This window comes from Cornus florida, unplaced genomic scaffold (genome assembly GCF_030987335.1).
Source record: "Cornus florida cultivar Cherokee Brave unplaced genomic scaffold, ASM3098733v1 CherokeeBrave_3.0.0_Hap2_Chr03, whole genome shotgun sequence".
Taxonomy (NCBI): domain Eukaryota; kingdom Viridiplantae; phylum Streptophyta; class Magnoliopsida; order Cornales; family Cornaceae; genus Cornus; species Cornus florida.
Genome location: NW_026775573.1, coordinates 14,880,583 through 14,895,282, shown reverse-complemented (window position 1 = coordinate 14,895,282; position 14,700 = coordinate 14,880,583). Strand labels below are relative to the sequence as shown.

The window sequence follows — 14,700 nt, the reverse complement described above, 5'->3', positions numbered from 1 at the left end:
TGTCACGTTAATGTTGTTTTGCAATTTCCATCTATTTATAATGCTTACCTTTCAACTAAAAAAATATTTCCATCTATTTATAGACACAGAGTTGTTTTGCAATTTCCATGTACTTTAGAGACAAGTTGAAACGAGATAAATTCAAAATTGCGGAAGGCCATGAAAATAAGACCTTGGTTTATATTGAGGAGTTTTTATTTTTTTATTCATTTATTTTTATGAGTATGGTGTAATTTGTTTAAAACTGAGGATTTTTTTCCCTTTACTTTTATACCTTTTGAATAAAAAAATAATGAAAAATGATTCTTTCATTGAATAGTTGTAGTGAATTGTTAGATATCTTTTAATTAGTCTATGCAACAAATAAGGAAATAGAACCCTTCACTTAATTGTATTTGATATAAATAACAAATTATAAATTATTCGAATTCTCATAAATATTACTATTAAACAAAGAATATAAGGGTATTTTTGGCACACCAAGAGTGTTATATGCATTGTAAACATATTATAAGTGTTTGGTGTGTACTTCACCCTTATTTTATTCTTACCAAATATATATATATATATATATATTTTTAAAAGGTAATATTCTGTCTGTGTCGTATATGTAATTAGTAGTATTTAGTTTATGTAGGCCCTTTTTTTATTATTTTTTATTTATTTAGAAGAGCCATCTGATCGCCTAATATGATTTTGGATCTTTGATTATTTATTTATTTATTTTTATCAATTATGAAATGGAAGGAAAGGAAAATATTATTGCTATTTTACATGTTTGGATATTTACATTGATGGTATATAAATTTCACTTTAGGGATCTGATTTTCTGGAATGATGATATGAATACGTTGTATTAATTTTTTTTTTTTCCCGGGTAATTACAATCGTATTCATCTGACATATGCATATATTTATTAACGAAAAATCCCAAATAATAAAGTTTATATTGAGGAGTTTTATTTTTTTATTAATTTATTTTTATCAGTATGGTGTAATTTGTTTAAAACTGAGGAATTTTTTCCCTTCACTTTTATACCTTTTGAATAAAAATAATATGCTACTATTAAACAAAGAATAAAGAGTTTGTGCTTGAAATGGTTTGCCTTACTTCTATTTCTTTTTCGACGATAAACAATATAAAAGATACATTAAATAAAAAATTCTAAATATATTTATTGGGAATATAAATATATAGATATAATAGATGGGGGTAGAATTGGTAAAGGAAAATCTGACCCAATAGGGTACATAACTGCTACATATAATTAATTTTAGAGGGGTGTTTTTGTCCAATATTAAATTCGGACATAAGATTATTACCTGCCATGTACACTAATACCATTCCAATTCAGATTCGACTTAAACAATAACATACCTTTAATATCAATAACATATAACCCTTCTCTAATATTAATAATAATATTCATTGTATTTTCAACTTTTTTTCTTTCGCCCCATCTAATTTCAAAGTTCTGTATTTCATTCTCAGCTCTCTTGCTTGTGTTTTTACTTTGTTCGGTGACGAATTCACGTCGAAGGTATGATTTTGTTTCTACTTTTAATGTACAATATGTAAAAAATGATTTGAATTATCAAAAATCTATTTAATTTTTTCCTACAATTATATATATATAAACTCATGTGTGTATTTCCGTACCCATGGGAAGAGGATTGAAATCCATCAATCAAAGAAAACTCGAGAAAACGAGAAGAAAAGATGGATTAATTTTATGCATTACGTTACGATCTGAAAACAGGGCATTGCGGGCTAACCCGCTCTACCCGATCAACCGCAAATTTACAAATTTGGTCTAGATGACATCGGGTCAGGGTCGAATTGGTCCTCATCGGTTTGGTTTCGGGTTATTACAATATTACTAATTTAACCTTGCATGTTACATGGACTATATATAAAAGTTAGGGTTTCAGTTTGCCCTTCTCTCCACTTCAGCCGCTCTTCGTCTACGGCCCATTCCCATCCCTACTCCTCTTTCAGTCTCTTCTGCGGTGGTACTCTCTTCTCTGTCTATCTCTGAACTTAGATTCATGGTTAATAGATTTCGAAGCTCATAATCAGTGAAATTCGAGACTCTGATAATTTTTTTATATTATATTTGTATGGAATGATTATCCGGAAAAACTTAGGGGTTCGATATGTATATAAATGTTTGAATATCAGATGATGTGATTGATGTGCTTGTTTAATTTTTTTTTTTTTTCGTTTTTGTGTTTCCTGTAGAGTAGTTCATTCAATTGCGCTATCCGATCTAATTATACGTTATATTTCTATATATATTATGTTATATTTGATAGTATAGCATGTGATTTTTGCAGTTTTTTTAGTCGAATTGGTAATTCCTGTTTTTTGGGTTTTTATCATTTGGGGTCGACCAATTTCTTTGCAAGATCTCGAATGGCATTTAATTTCATTTTTAGTCCCTTGTTTAATAAACGCCGCAGGGTAGGGTCTGAGACGTCCTGTACCAAACCCACCCCCTTGCCATTCCTAAACTCATCTCGACTAAATTCCTATCACTTTTTTTGGGTTTCTGTTAATATTTTCCTTATGCTCTGTTTTTATTCATATATAATACATATATTTGTACAAATTTATGCATACCTTTAATTAATGCAACCGTGATATGTTGCAGGTTGTTGCATTTTTTTTTTCTTGAGATTGAACGGCTGGCTGATTGATTGATCATGGCGACTTTTGCTAAACCAGAAAATGCTCTGAAGCGCGCTGAAGGCAAGTGTCATGTTTTTCTTTTCCTAAATATTTATATCCTTTTGAATAAGTGTCCTAAAAATAACTGGAATTATAACTCCAGTCACTGATATGTACGAGTATCTTTTTACTTGTGTTAATATAGTTGTACAAATAATTTTTTTTGGTTGCCTTGTCAAGCTATATAATGTAGCCCTTCTTTTCCTGATTTGAGACCAACTATTTGAAAATAATGGAACCCTTCTCCTTTTTTCTGGCTTGGGGCACCCCAAATAGTTGGAAAGAGGCTTTGATGTGTTGAAATTCATATGTATATATATATTTCTGACGTTGATTTTTCCTTGCTTTTGGAATTTTACATGCTCCGGTAGTTAATTATTTTCCAAGGTTTTGTTGAGTTGAAAATTTAATGTGATTTTGTGGTAAAAAATTTGGATGCAGAGTTGATCAATGTTGGTCAAAAGCAAGATGCCTTGCAAGCACTTCATGATCTTATCACCTCAAAGAGGTACAGGGCATGGCAGAAGACCCTTGAGCGGATAATGTTCAAGTACGTCGAGCTGTGTGTTGACATGAGAAGGGGTCGGTTTGCTAAGGATGGCCTGATCCAATATCGCATAGTATGTCAGCAAGTGAATGTTACTTCGTTGGAGGAGGTAATCAAGCACTTCATGCAGCTATCCACTGAGAAAGCTGAATTAGCTCGTAGTCAAGCACAGGCCTTAGAAGAAGCTCTCGACGTTGATGACCTTGAAGCTGATAAAAGGCCAGAAGATCTAATGCTAAGCTATGTCAGTGGTGAGAAGGGTAAGGATAGGTCTGACCGTGAGCTTGTGACCCCATGGTTTAAGTTCTTGTGGGAGACCTATAGAACAGTTCTTGAAATACTAAGGAACAACTCAAAGTTGGAGGCTCTTTATGCGGTAATTGCTGCTACAAACAGATTTTTTTTGGAAACTTCAGTAGATCTATTGTTCATTGACATCCCTTCTTATCATATTTTCAAAAGTATGCATTTGGTTTAATTAAATGCTAATTCATCTTGCTGTACCTACATTGGAATGCTAACAATAGTAATGGAATCAGTCTCAATCAGATAAATTATCTGGGATGGTTTGTCAGTCATGCTATATGGACTCAGGTAGTTGTGTCCTGAGTTGGTAAATTTCAAAGCAGGTAACTGTCTAAGGTCGAATCTATCAAACCTAAACCTTAGGACATTGTTAAATATATATATTTTTAATATTCTTCTATTATTGATCTCGCATGATGTCTTTTATGTGTCAATATCAGTAACTTTGGTGTTCAAGTAATAATGTAAAAGAAAACAGTGCAAGGGGGGTTTTGTGTAAATATTTAGTATTTCATATGAGAGATATGTACTTCACACACATAGATGAATCCCTGTAACATATTTTGTCATTTTTTATTTTTTGCATTATATTTTATATGATGAGACAATTTTCCTTTGTGTAAGAGTTAAATTTGCTACCATTTTCTTCAATCAAAACTGTAGTGAGTGCTTCAGCATGCTTTATTTAGTTGATACATTATGCTGAAACAGTTGGATACTATGTCAAGGACTGATGTGGTCTCTTATTTAGCTTGAAGCCGCCCGAGACATTTAGTTGTGTGGAATTCTGTTATTTATTTTTATAATCTTAATAGAAATGTCTTGTTCACTTTCTCTCTTTCCCTCAATCCCTTACCCTTTATTTCTTCGAGAGTTATTATCTTGGGTCAGTTTGTCTCACTGAAACTCAGTATAGTCATGGAATTGTATTTCTTTTCACATCAGTTGAGGTCATCATAACAAAAACATGGTGTTTGCTTTATGAACTTAAATTTGGAAAACAACAGCTTTCTCTATATCAGTAAGATGAGGTAACAAGGTTTTTATTAATCAACTTATAAAAAGTAAGGTTTTTATGAAATAGATCAGCTAAGAAATGGTGAGGGGGCAACATGCAGGATAGTTAACCTATGGTGGCTTTTAGCAAAAACATATCCAGTGGAAAATGCCTTCTTAGGCTTTTGCAGAGTATGCTGGGATATACCATCCCAGTTTGTAGTTTCGTGACTATAAACCAGTTTGAGAGCCTGTTGTTCCTATTATAGTTTGGGATGGTATGACTTTGCAGCTAAATCTAAGTGAAGGGGCTATGGTGGAATGTGTCTATGATTTTAATATGGACCAGGAATGGATGATATTAAAATCATTCATTAGCATGTTATATTTATAATTTTGTCAATTCATGGCATGACAGGATTCTGAGAGTTCTATTAACTTCAAATTTTGTTTGTAGATGACAGCACACCGTGCTTTCCAGTTCTGTAAGCAATACAGACGGACAACAGAGTTTCGGAGGCTGTGTGAAATCATTAGGAATCATCTGGCAAACCTTAACAAATACAGAGACCATCAGAGGGATCGGCCAGACCTATCAGCTCCAGAAAGCTTGCAATTGTATCTTGATACAAGATTTGAGCAGTTAAAGATTGCCACTGAACTTGAACTCTGGCAGGTCTATTTATGTTTTCATTTATATATTCATAGATATCAATGTCATATATAGATTTGATTATGTATTTTGTTGTGTTCTAGACATTTTTTTGTTTAGCTTTGTTGGCACATGATTGTTTCTTGCAGGAAGCTTTTCGTTCTGTGGAAGATATACATGGATTGATGTGCATGGTTAAGAAAACCCCAAAGCCGTCCTTGATGGTTGTTTATTATGCTAAGTTAACAGAGATATTCTGGGTTTCGTCTAGCCATCTTTATCATGCTTATGCGTGGTTCAAGCTCTTCTCACTTCAGAAAAGTTTCAATAAGAACCTAAGCCAAAAGGATCTGCAATTAATTGCATCATCCGTTGTCTTAGCTGCCCTCTCAGTTCCTCCCTATGACCACACACGCGGTGCTTCTCATTTGGAGCTTGAACATGAGAAAGAGCGCAATTTGAGGATGGCTAATCTGATAGGATTCAATCTTGAGCCTAAGCTTGAGAGTAGAGAAGTGGTAATGTCAATCTTTCAATTCTATTTTCTTTATATTGGTTTTTATTGGTTTTTATAATACAGTTTCCTCATTTTGAATTTGGATCATTTTCCAGCTTTCAAGGTCATCTCTTCTCACTGAACTGGTAAGATCAAATGTATCTGTTTTATCATATTTTTATTTGGTTATCTATATATATACTGGTGGGTTGGATGCCAGGATGGGGTTAATTTTTATCATTAATACATTAATGGCTTGTTGGTTGGTAAATGTTTTAAGGTTTTATATGCCATGTGTGACACATTATGTTTATATAGTTTTTAACTATTTGAGTCTACATTCTGAACTACTGGTTGTGTATTAATTTAGTTTTTGGTGATATATTACTTGGAACTTGTTCATATTTGTCTTAGCCTTGTGAGTGGAGACTGCTGGTTGCTGAGTGGACAATTTTGGGTTTGGCAATGTTATTAATTCCAAAAAGCAAACTATTGAAAAGGAAAAAGTTAAAGAAAGGAAAAGAGAAGAAACTATAGCTTTATTTTACTGCTCTGAAACATCAGCTTTCTTATCCTCCTAAATATTGTTCTCTCCTTAGTGGTCATTTGGTTATATTAAGCTCCTAGATTCTTCAGTTCTAATGAAAAAATGGCTGTCCTAAATTGCTGTATGAGGCATAATTAAACATTATTAATTTTGTAGTAATTTTCTTTATAGAAGAAACCTTTTTGACACATGCTGCAATTTGAACTGGCTGAATCAAATCTATACCAAAGCCCAAAATAATCAATGGGCAAGTATAGACTGGTTTTTCAGCATAGCGTTTGGGTTGGGTTTAAGAAAGCCCCAAGTTCATTCTTTCGGGGCTGCTTTATGCCTGGATCTCTAGGTACATATTGAGTTGATATATGGGAATAATCCTATTATTTCATGCAAATACCCAAAAGTAAATTTGAATCTTTAAGCCCAATGAGTTGAATCTGAGATATTTGATTTTTTAGCCATCATTTCAGCCAAGTAAATTGTGTGGGTTCGCTATATACTTTTTAACTCTAATCCTTATCATATATTCTTTCTATTTACAGATTGTTACAAGTTTTTATACTACTTCTTGCAAGTTGTTTCAATTCTTCAGATTGTTGATACCTTTCTTTGTAAAATATGCTTTTAAGGTGTTCCAAATTCAAATAATGAATGTATTAATAATGCATGAGAAAAGAGTATTGTATTTAGTGTTATTAAAGGCTCAAGGCGCAAGAGGTCCTTTGGAGCCTAGGTGCGAGGCGCATGGTGAGGTGCGCGCCTGAGTGAAGTGAGGCGCACAATTGAAAATTTAAACTACCATAATAGCATTCATATCTCACAAGTCATATCAATATTCTAAAAATTAATATCAAATATAAAAAAGTAAATCCATCAACTATATAAGCATTCCAGAACCATAAAATATAGCACAAATTTGTTTTCTTGAAAGGCAAAATAGAGTACAAAAAGAAATAAATCTATTAAAAAAACTGTTAACAAGAAAAGGAAAAAAAAAAAAATAGAGCCAAAAAAAAAAAAAAAAAAAAAAAAAAAAAAGAGGTAGAGACAAAAGAAGTAGATGAAGATAGAGAAGTAGATGAGAAAAGAGAGAAAGTGTTAAAGAAGAAAAAGGAGAAAAAAATAGAGCCCAAAAAAATAAAAAGACAGAGAGGAGAACTAGACAGAGAGAAAGAAGTAAACAAAGATGAGAAGAGAGGAGTAGAGGAGAAGAGAGGAGAGAGAAGTAGAGGAGAAGAGAGAGAAGAAGAAGAAAGAACTGACATGGCTTCGTCATTCGTCTCTGCCACTTGGGCTTCGTTGTTGCTCTCACAGTCTCACTCTTTCTATATTCGGTCTTGGTCTTTCTTATTTGTTTATTCTTTTGAACAAAAGATCCTTCTCTAATAAGCTTAGGCTTTCTTATTTGTTTATTGAAGTTGCCAAAAGTACCCTTTTTGGCTTAAGAGATAGAACAATCATTTAAAAAAAAAAAACAAAAAACAGTGAGGCACGCCTAGACAAATAGGACGAGGCACAACTGAGGTGCGCTCCTAGTAAACATCAGCGAGCCTGGGATGACAACAGGTGCTAGACCTGCGCCTCGAGCCTAGGCGCGCCTTTAACAACACTGATTGAATTAATTGGAAAGGATATATATTTATTCCTCCAACAGAAATAACCCAAAGCTCTATTTAACGTAAGGCAGTACCTTGAAGCTGAGGCAGGGTTGTCAGCCTCTTCAACCTTTTGGATTGAACTTAGGGTTGTCCTTCGACCTGACCAATCATCCCTATTCTAGTGCTAAACTCAAGCATCCATGAATTAGTTCGAGGTCTCCAACACAGAGACTTTAAAATGAAAATTTGCTTTGACTTGGTACCTGAAATTGTTTTCCTCATTCTCCAATCTTGTTAAAAATGGTAAAACAGTTTCTTGTTTCTTTAGTTGTTCTTGACTCTGGTCTTACTGTTACAGGTATCCAAGGGTGTAATGACCTGTGTAACTCAGGAAGTAAAAGATTTATACCATCTTTTGGAGCATGAGTTTCTCCCTATGGATCTTGCACTGAAGGTGCAGCCCTTGTTGACCAAAATCGCAAAACTCGGGGGTAAACTTTCTTCAGCATCTTCTGTACCAGAAGTGCAACTGTCTAAATGCATTCCTGCATTGGAAAAATTAGCCACCCTGAGATTACTTCAGCAGGTACAGAGTTGTGTTTTGGCTTCCTCTTAATGGTAATTATTATTAGTTTTTATCGTACATTATGTATACACGTTTTTCATTGTGCATGAAGCGTCTTTATTTTTTTTCAGGTGTCTCAGGTTTATCAGACAATCACGGTCTCCAGTTTATCTAAGATGATCCCCTTCTTTGATTTTTCTGCCGTGGAGAAGATTTCTGTTGATGCAGTGAAACACAATTTTGTTGTGATGAAAGTTGATCATATGAAGGGTGCTGTCATATTCGGTAATTTGGTAAGTTAATTTTATGTTTTATTCAGTCGCTTTGCTAAACAGAAATTGAAATCACTTGCCGATGCTATACGGATAGATGAAACATATTAAGAATTATTAATTGTGGATTATATGCTTTTTCTTCCTAATCTGATAAGCAAATAACAATTGCTGTTGCTGTAATTTTAAATTGTTAAAATAGCAATTCATATGGTGTGTTAGAATTTGGACTGGGGCTAAATGTAGTGGTAACCAAGTTCTGTCCTCACTAGCCCCTTATTATTTTTGGTGGATGGGGTAGGGATTAATGTCTAAATGTTCGCATTAGAGATGTACAAGAAGTATGTGGAAGTGAAATATATTAAAGTTCATTCTCATCAGCACCCCAAACCGTATTATGAATTCGTGTGCGATTTGCTCATGCTTCTCACCATATTTGGTAGAAATTTGGTTTTCAATGTGTTATAGATGGCTTTTTTGTTTTTCAGGGCCTTGAATCCGATGGTCTGCATGATCACCTGGCAGTTTTTGCTGAATCCTTGAACAGAGCAAGGGCAATGATATATCCTCCACTAAAGAGGGCATCTAAACTTGGTGATATGCTGCCAGATTTAGCAGAGATTGTGGATAAGGAGCACAAGAGACTTCTTGCTCGGAAATCGATTATTGAGAAACGCAAGGAAGAGCAAGAACGCCAACTTTTGGAAATGGTATTTGTGTTTAAACTCCCAGTAGATGGTCTCCCATTTGATGATAGTTTATTGTAGTCTGAGATTTTTTATTTATTTTTTGTAAAGGAACGGGAGGAGGAAACGAAAAGATTAAAGCTACAGAAAATCACTGAAGAAGCAGAGCAGAAAAGGCTTGCTTCTGAGTACGAGCAGAGGAAGAATCAAAGGATCCTAAGAGAGATAGAGGAGCGGGAGCTTGAAGAGGCAAAAGCTCTACTTGAAGAGGCTGAAAAGCGTACTAAAAGGAAGGGAAAGAAGCCTATCTTAGAGGGGGTGAGTAAAATTTTGGCATTATGCCATCTTTATCTGGGTTGAGAGATTTAATAATGACTGTTATATCCATGTATCCAGGAAAAAGTGACCAAGCAATCTTTGATGGAGTTGGCACTGAGTGAGCAACTGAGGGAGCGTCATGAAATGGAGAAGAAATTACAGAAACTAGCTAAAACAATGGATTACTTGGAAAGAGCAAAAAGAGAAGAGGCAGCTCCCTTGATTGAAGCTGCGTTTCAACAGAGGCTAGTCGAAGAAAAGGTGCTTCATGAACGTGAACAACAGGTATAGTTTGAAGTTATATAGTTTCTTTACTCGACAGTTATATGCATTTGAAAGAGTAGTCTTCTTTCCAAAAGTTCTTTATCTTTATCAAGTTTATTGAATAGTTCAGGGACCACCCATAATATTTAAATATGTGCATTTAAAATTTTCGATATCCCACCTCACTTCAATCCTGAATAAATAGTTGTCAAATTCTTCTCTGGAATGCGCATGGTTGCCTAGGGTCCTACTCATCCAACTAGTAGTTGCTTGACCCATGTTGGGCTATATGTACTTGTGTGTGTATTTATAACACTAGGCATACATCTTCCATTTGTCCAAGTTTGCTTCGATTTGGCTTTCTTCCAATATTCTTGAGTCACTAGGAATAATAACAAATCAGTAGATAATTAATAAAGCTTGTATTCAACGACTTTTATATTTCATTTCAGTTCAGTTCATTTCATTTTTATTTTTAAGACCTCAATCAACCAATTCTCAATCCTTGTTCATTGCTGGTACTACTTGTTACAGCATCTCAGTATTATGATCCTGCCTCTTTTTTTTAAATGCAAAAGTCCCAGTACCAGTGATTACAAATCTCCTTTTCCAAATAATATGTTGCATTTTAATGCAAGAATGCTATCTTTTGAATCTCGAGGCACTCTTCTTGCACCGAATGATTCCTTTGTGGTCTTTGACAAGTTTTGAAATTTTAGATAATATAAAATGTAAAAAATATGAGCACAAGTATCTGGGTAACTGGGTTTGGACTGTAGAGACTAAAGATGCATGTGAAATTCATGCTTTTGAGGGTGACACTTCCAATAAACAATCTATTTGTATTGCTTGGATTGTTCTGAAATCCTAATTTATTGAAAAGAATGTAAAATGTAAATTGATAATTGAATCATTTTAAAATTTATTAAAGGTGAGTGCCTAATATTGTTTCATGTTTCATTTTTATATTGTTTTTTTTTGGCACCTGGGTGATTTTTGTCTATTTGAGGATTTTATACATTCCACCTAAAAATTTTTGTGCTATAATTGTTATGATTTTGCGCTCCTCCTTATATATATACTTACTGTGGTTCACTTTGCTACTATGCAGCTAGAAGTTGAGCTAAGCAGACAGCGCCATGATGGAGACCTAAAGGAGAAGAATAGGATGTCCAGGATGTTGGACCAGAAGGTTGGTACCAATGTTGTGACTCATTCACATAATGTTTGGTGTGGTAGTATGTTTTATGTTAATTCCACGATTTCCATCAAAATCTCTTTTGTGTGTTTACAAGTGAGCCTACAGCATTCATCAAAATTCCTTTTCTTTTTGTTTCTTCCCATTTCTTATTATTCTTCGTCACCAGACTCACCAGAGATGGGTTGGCACTATAATTACTCACATGTCAATTTTCTTTTGCATTTTAATTAAGGTGAAGTTGATCATATGTTTTTGGCTTTTTGATTGAATCTAGACCTTCCTTTTTGGTTCTTAATGGAAAGCAGGTTATGAGTTGATTAAGTAACTCTGTCGGTTCTCAAGACAGCATTTTCAAAACAATTATTTCTTCAAAATTAAAAAATATATATATATTGTGGAAATGTATCTGCCTTTGGAAATTGAGCTGGAATATGGGACATTATATCATTTAAAGGATATATGCCATAATGAAGTGGGAGTGGAAATTTGTTGGACCATTTTCTGGACTACTTCCACCATAGGTTTGGGAAAAAAATGGTTTTCATCTTTTCATTTTGTCCCGATCTTGTTTGAGGTTTGCGATGTTTTTCTTTTGCTTTCTAGTCTCCACTAGTGCATGTTTTTTGTCGCCTTCAAATAATGGTTGAGCAATTATTATTATTATTTTTTTTGTGATTCTCTTATGCAGACTCAATTCCGGGAGAGAGTCATGAACCGTCGGCAATCGGAATACAACAGACTGAGAGCAGAGAGAGAGGAGCGGATGAACCAAATCCTTTTGCAGCGTAGGCATGAGAGGGAATACAAGAGGAAAATGCTGTTCTATTTGAGGACTGAAGAGGAAAGACAGATAAAGTTGCGTGAAGAGGAGGAAGCTCGCAAGCGTGAAGGTATTTTCTCGTTTTAAAACTCGTTTGGTCATAGATTTTTACCTTCATTAGAAAATGTTGTTGCAGAGTAGAGAATTTGATGCTAAAGTACTAGTAAACCCGAGACAAGGTTGAAAACCTTGCAAATCTGTTATATAACTGGTTTATTTTTTCTTGCAATGAAAGCTCAGATACCACGTGCTATTGTGTACAAAACAAATCATAACATGGATTAGAGGAATAAAAGGAAATAATAAATCTGAAATTTTATATGCCCAAATATGGATGGATCTTAGTTGCTCTGATACCAACTTGATTTACCACTGAATGTAGAAGCCATTTATTCTTCGAAGAATAAAACATTATATGACATATGAAGCTCAAAGATGAGTCCAGAGGAAACAGCAATCTGAAGTTTTATTCTTCAGAATGCATACCTGTGATTTTTAAAGTAATTTGGACACAGTACAATGAAACCCATCATAAACAGCCTGTTCTTGTCCTGTATTTATTTGTTCTATTACTTAAGCTAAATTATTAAATAACAAAGCACATATTTTTTTCTTTTAAAACCCAATGGATTTTTCTTAATGGTGGCTTGATTTTGTTGATATTTCAAAATTTGAAAATCAACACTATTTTGTCGTTTGGCCTTTTTGAACTAGGTTATTGTTTCACAACCTTAGGGTCTATTCAAAGTAATTCCTAATTTAAGATATTCAGTTACCTCATCCTCATTTCTTATCTAAACATTGGAAAACAATAATCAGTAATCACCTTTTAAAATTTATTTTCTAACAGTAATTCTATAATGTACTAAGTACTTCCTGTTTATGTGCTTTCAAAATGAGATTGCTTCCTGATTATTCCTTTCCAAGCTATGTCTGATGGTTGACGTTCCTGAATCTTGAATTATTGCTGTGATCTGGCCACTAAAATTTTACTTATTTTGTATTGATTATCCTTTGGCATTTTGGAACTTGCAGAGGCTGAAAGGCGAAGGAAAGAAGAAGCGGATCGTAGGGCGAAGTTGGATGAGATTGCTGAAAAGCAGAGGAAAAGAGAGCAGGAACTGGAAGAAAGAGAGAGGCAAAGGAAAGAAGCTCTCTTAGGAAGAATTGAGCCTCCTAGCGGGCCTCGTCCATTGGAGCCTGGAGTTGCTGCTCCAGCTGCTGCAGCTGCAGCACCTGCTGCTGCAGCAGCAGCACCATCCTCTGGAGCTGGAAAATATGTGCCCAAGTTCCGTCGTGAGCGGGTCGAAAGCTCAGGTCAGGCTCCACCTCCAGAACCTGACCGGTGGGGCAGCGGCCGACAGGATGATCGCACGTCCCAAACCAGTGATAGGTGGCAACGCGATGACCGTCGACCCTCATTTGGTGGCGGTAGTGGCTCAAGGTCTTCCTGGTCATCCTCCAGAGTCCCTCCACGCGGTTGAACGCTAGGTGGCTTGCTTGGATTCCGGTCATTTGAGTTATAAAGTGTATTTGTCAAATTGTGTCTGTGGTACCCGAGGAATCTTTCTTTTCCTAATTTTTGAGGATGGCATTGAAATTTGGCAGAGTTCTATATTGTGGTAAATCTTAGTATGGTTAGTTTGCCTTTGTCATCACTTTTCCAGATATAATGAATAATTCAGACAATGTGTTCGGAAACGCGAGTTATCGTGGCCAGGCAACTGCCGAGACTAGAGATTGTTTTTTGTTCGAATTTGATTTTTGTAGCTAAATTGTGTAGAGCTCAGTGCTTTATTACATTATAATGTTCTTATTGCAAATGTGTAGAGCTTAGTGCATTATTACATTATAATGTTCCTTTTGCATTGTAATTAAAGTGGTATTTCGCAACTAGGGAACTTGAAAAGCCTTCTATCAACATTGCCACGACATTGTGCTTGTGTGGGTTTGTTTATTCTTCACTTGTTTTGTACAATTTTGTTTGAACTCGCAATGATTTAAAATGTGTAGAAAGATTATTTCAAAAGGTTTCTGCAGTCTTGAACGTGCTTGTTTGAGGTTCAGTGAAAAAGAAGCACAAGATACTGCGTCTAACATGGTACCAAATTACAAGAATTTTGGTCCTTGAAAGTGATTAATCGAGTCGAGCTTTGATCATGATTACAATAAAATCAATCTTGATCATGATTATATGAAGTGAGAAAATCTCGTAAAACTAAATTACATCTGTGTTTTTTAACCTTAAATGCATAGTGTGTGCGCATTAGGTCTTTATGGTGGACTGTTATGGTTTACAGTGTGGACTGTTATAACAACTGCAAAGCCTTTAGTCCCATGTTGGATTCGGATGAAAAGTGAAATGAATCTAATAGCTTAAGGTTTTTTTTTTTTTTTTTGACATATTTAGTCCTTGATCACCCGGCTCCTAGGCGTGTGGGTGAGCACCCCTGGGTAGGCCGGGGGTGTATCAAGGACGAAGATTGGTTCTAACAGACCGGGTGCTTTATGATCTGTAATAAACAGTGTGTTTCATAATCTGATCTAAAATTCAAAAACTTAAGTTATTAAGTTGAACTAATATTCAACCCATTTATACTTATTTCACTTCCAGTATGAATCCTCTTGTGGGACAAGACTAACTAAATACGAGTAATTGAGTAAATAAATAAATAAAATGATTTGAAAACTAAAGGTTTTGATG

At 34.8% G+C, this 14,700-nt stretch overlaps 1 protein-coding gene across 2 annotated transcripts; it reads left to right on the top strand.

The window, feature by feature from the left end:
- Nucleotides 1–1,937: 1,937 nt before the first annotated feature.
- LOC132299628 (eukaryotic translation initiation factor 3 subunit A) lies at nt 1,938–13,796 on the top strand. 2 transcript variants are annotated; one of them, XM_059796370.1, is made up of 14 exons: nt 1,938–2,010; nt 2,655–2,752; nt 3,173–3,654; nt 5,038–5,256; nt 5,382–5,750; nt 5,845–5,874; nt 8,229–8,456; nt 8,567–8,728; nt 9,196–9,417; nt 9,505–9,711; nt 9,790–9,996; nt 11,087–11,167; nt 11,865–12,066; nt 13,032–13,796. In XM_059796370.1, exons 2-14 carry the CDS (start codon nt 2,707–2,709, stop codon nt 13,478–13,480), a joined length of 2,904 nt encoding a protein of 967 aa, XP_059652353.1. In that variant the 5' UTR covers nt 1,938–2,010; nt 2,655–2,706; the 3' UTR covers nt 13,481–13,796. The 2 variants fall into 2 exon arrangements, with proteins under 2 accessions (XP_059652353.1, XP_059652352.1); XM_059796369.1 differs by having other exon boundaries at nt 1,938–2,013.
- The last annotated feature ends 904 nt before the right edge of the window (nt 13,797–14,700 follow it).

What these genes read in the sequence shown, in the direction of transcription:
- LOC132299628 (XM_059796370.1), top strand. Translation starts at nt 2,707, where the DNA reads ATGGCGACTTTTGCTAAACCAGAAAATGCTCTGAAGCGCGCTGAAG. An exon ending in CTGAACTTGAACTCTGGCAG is followed by an intron (nt 5,257 to 5,381) that starts GTCTATTTATGT and finishes TGTTTCTTGCAG; the next exon opens with GAAGCTTTTCGTTCTGTGGA. An exon ending in CATCTCTTCTCACTGAACTG is followed by an intron (nt 5,875 to 8,228) that starts GTAAGATCAAAT and finishes TTACTGTTACAG; the next exon opens with GTATCCAAGGGTGTAATGAC.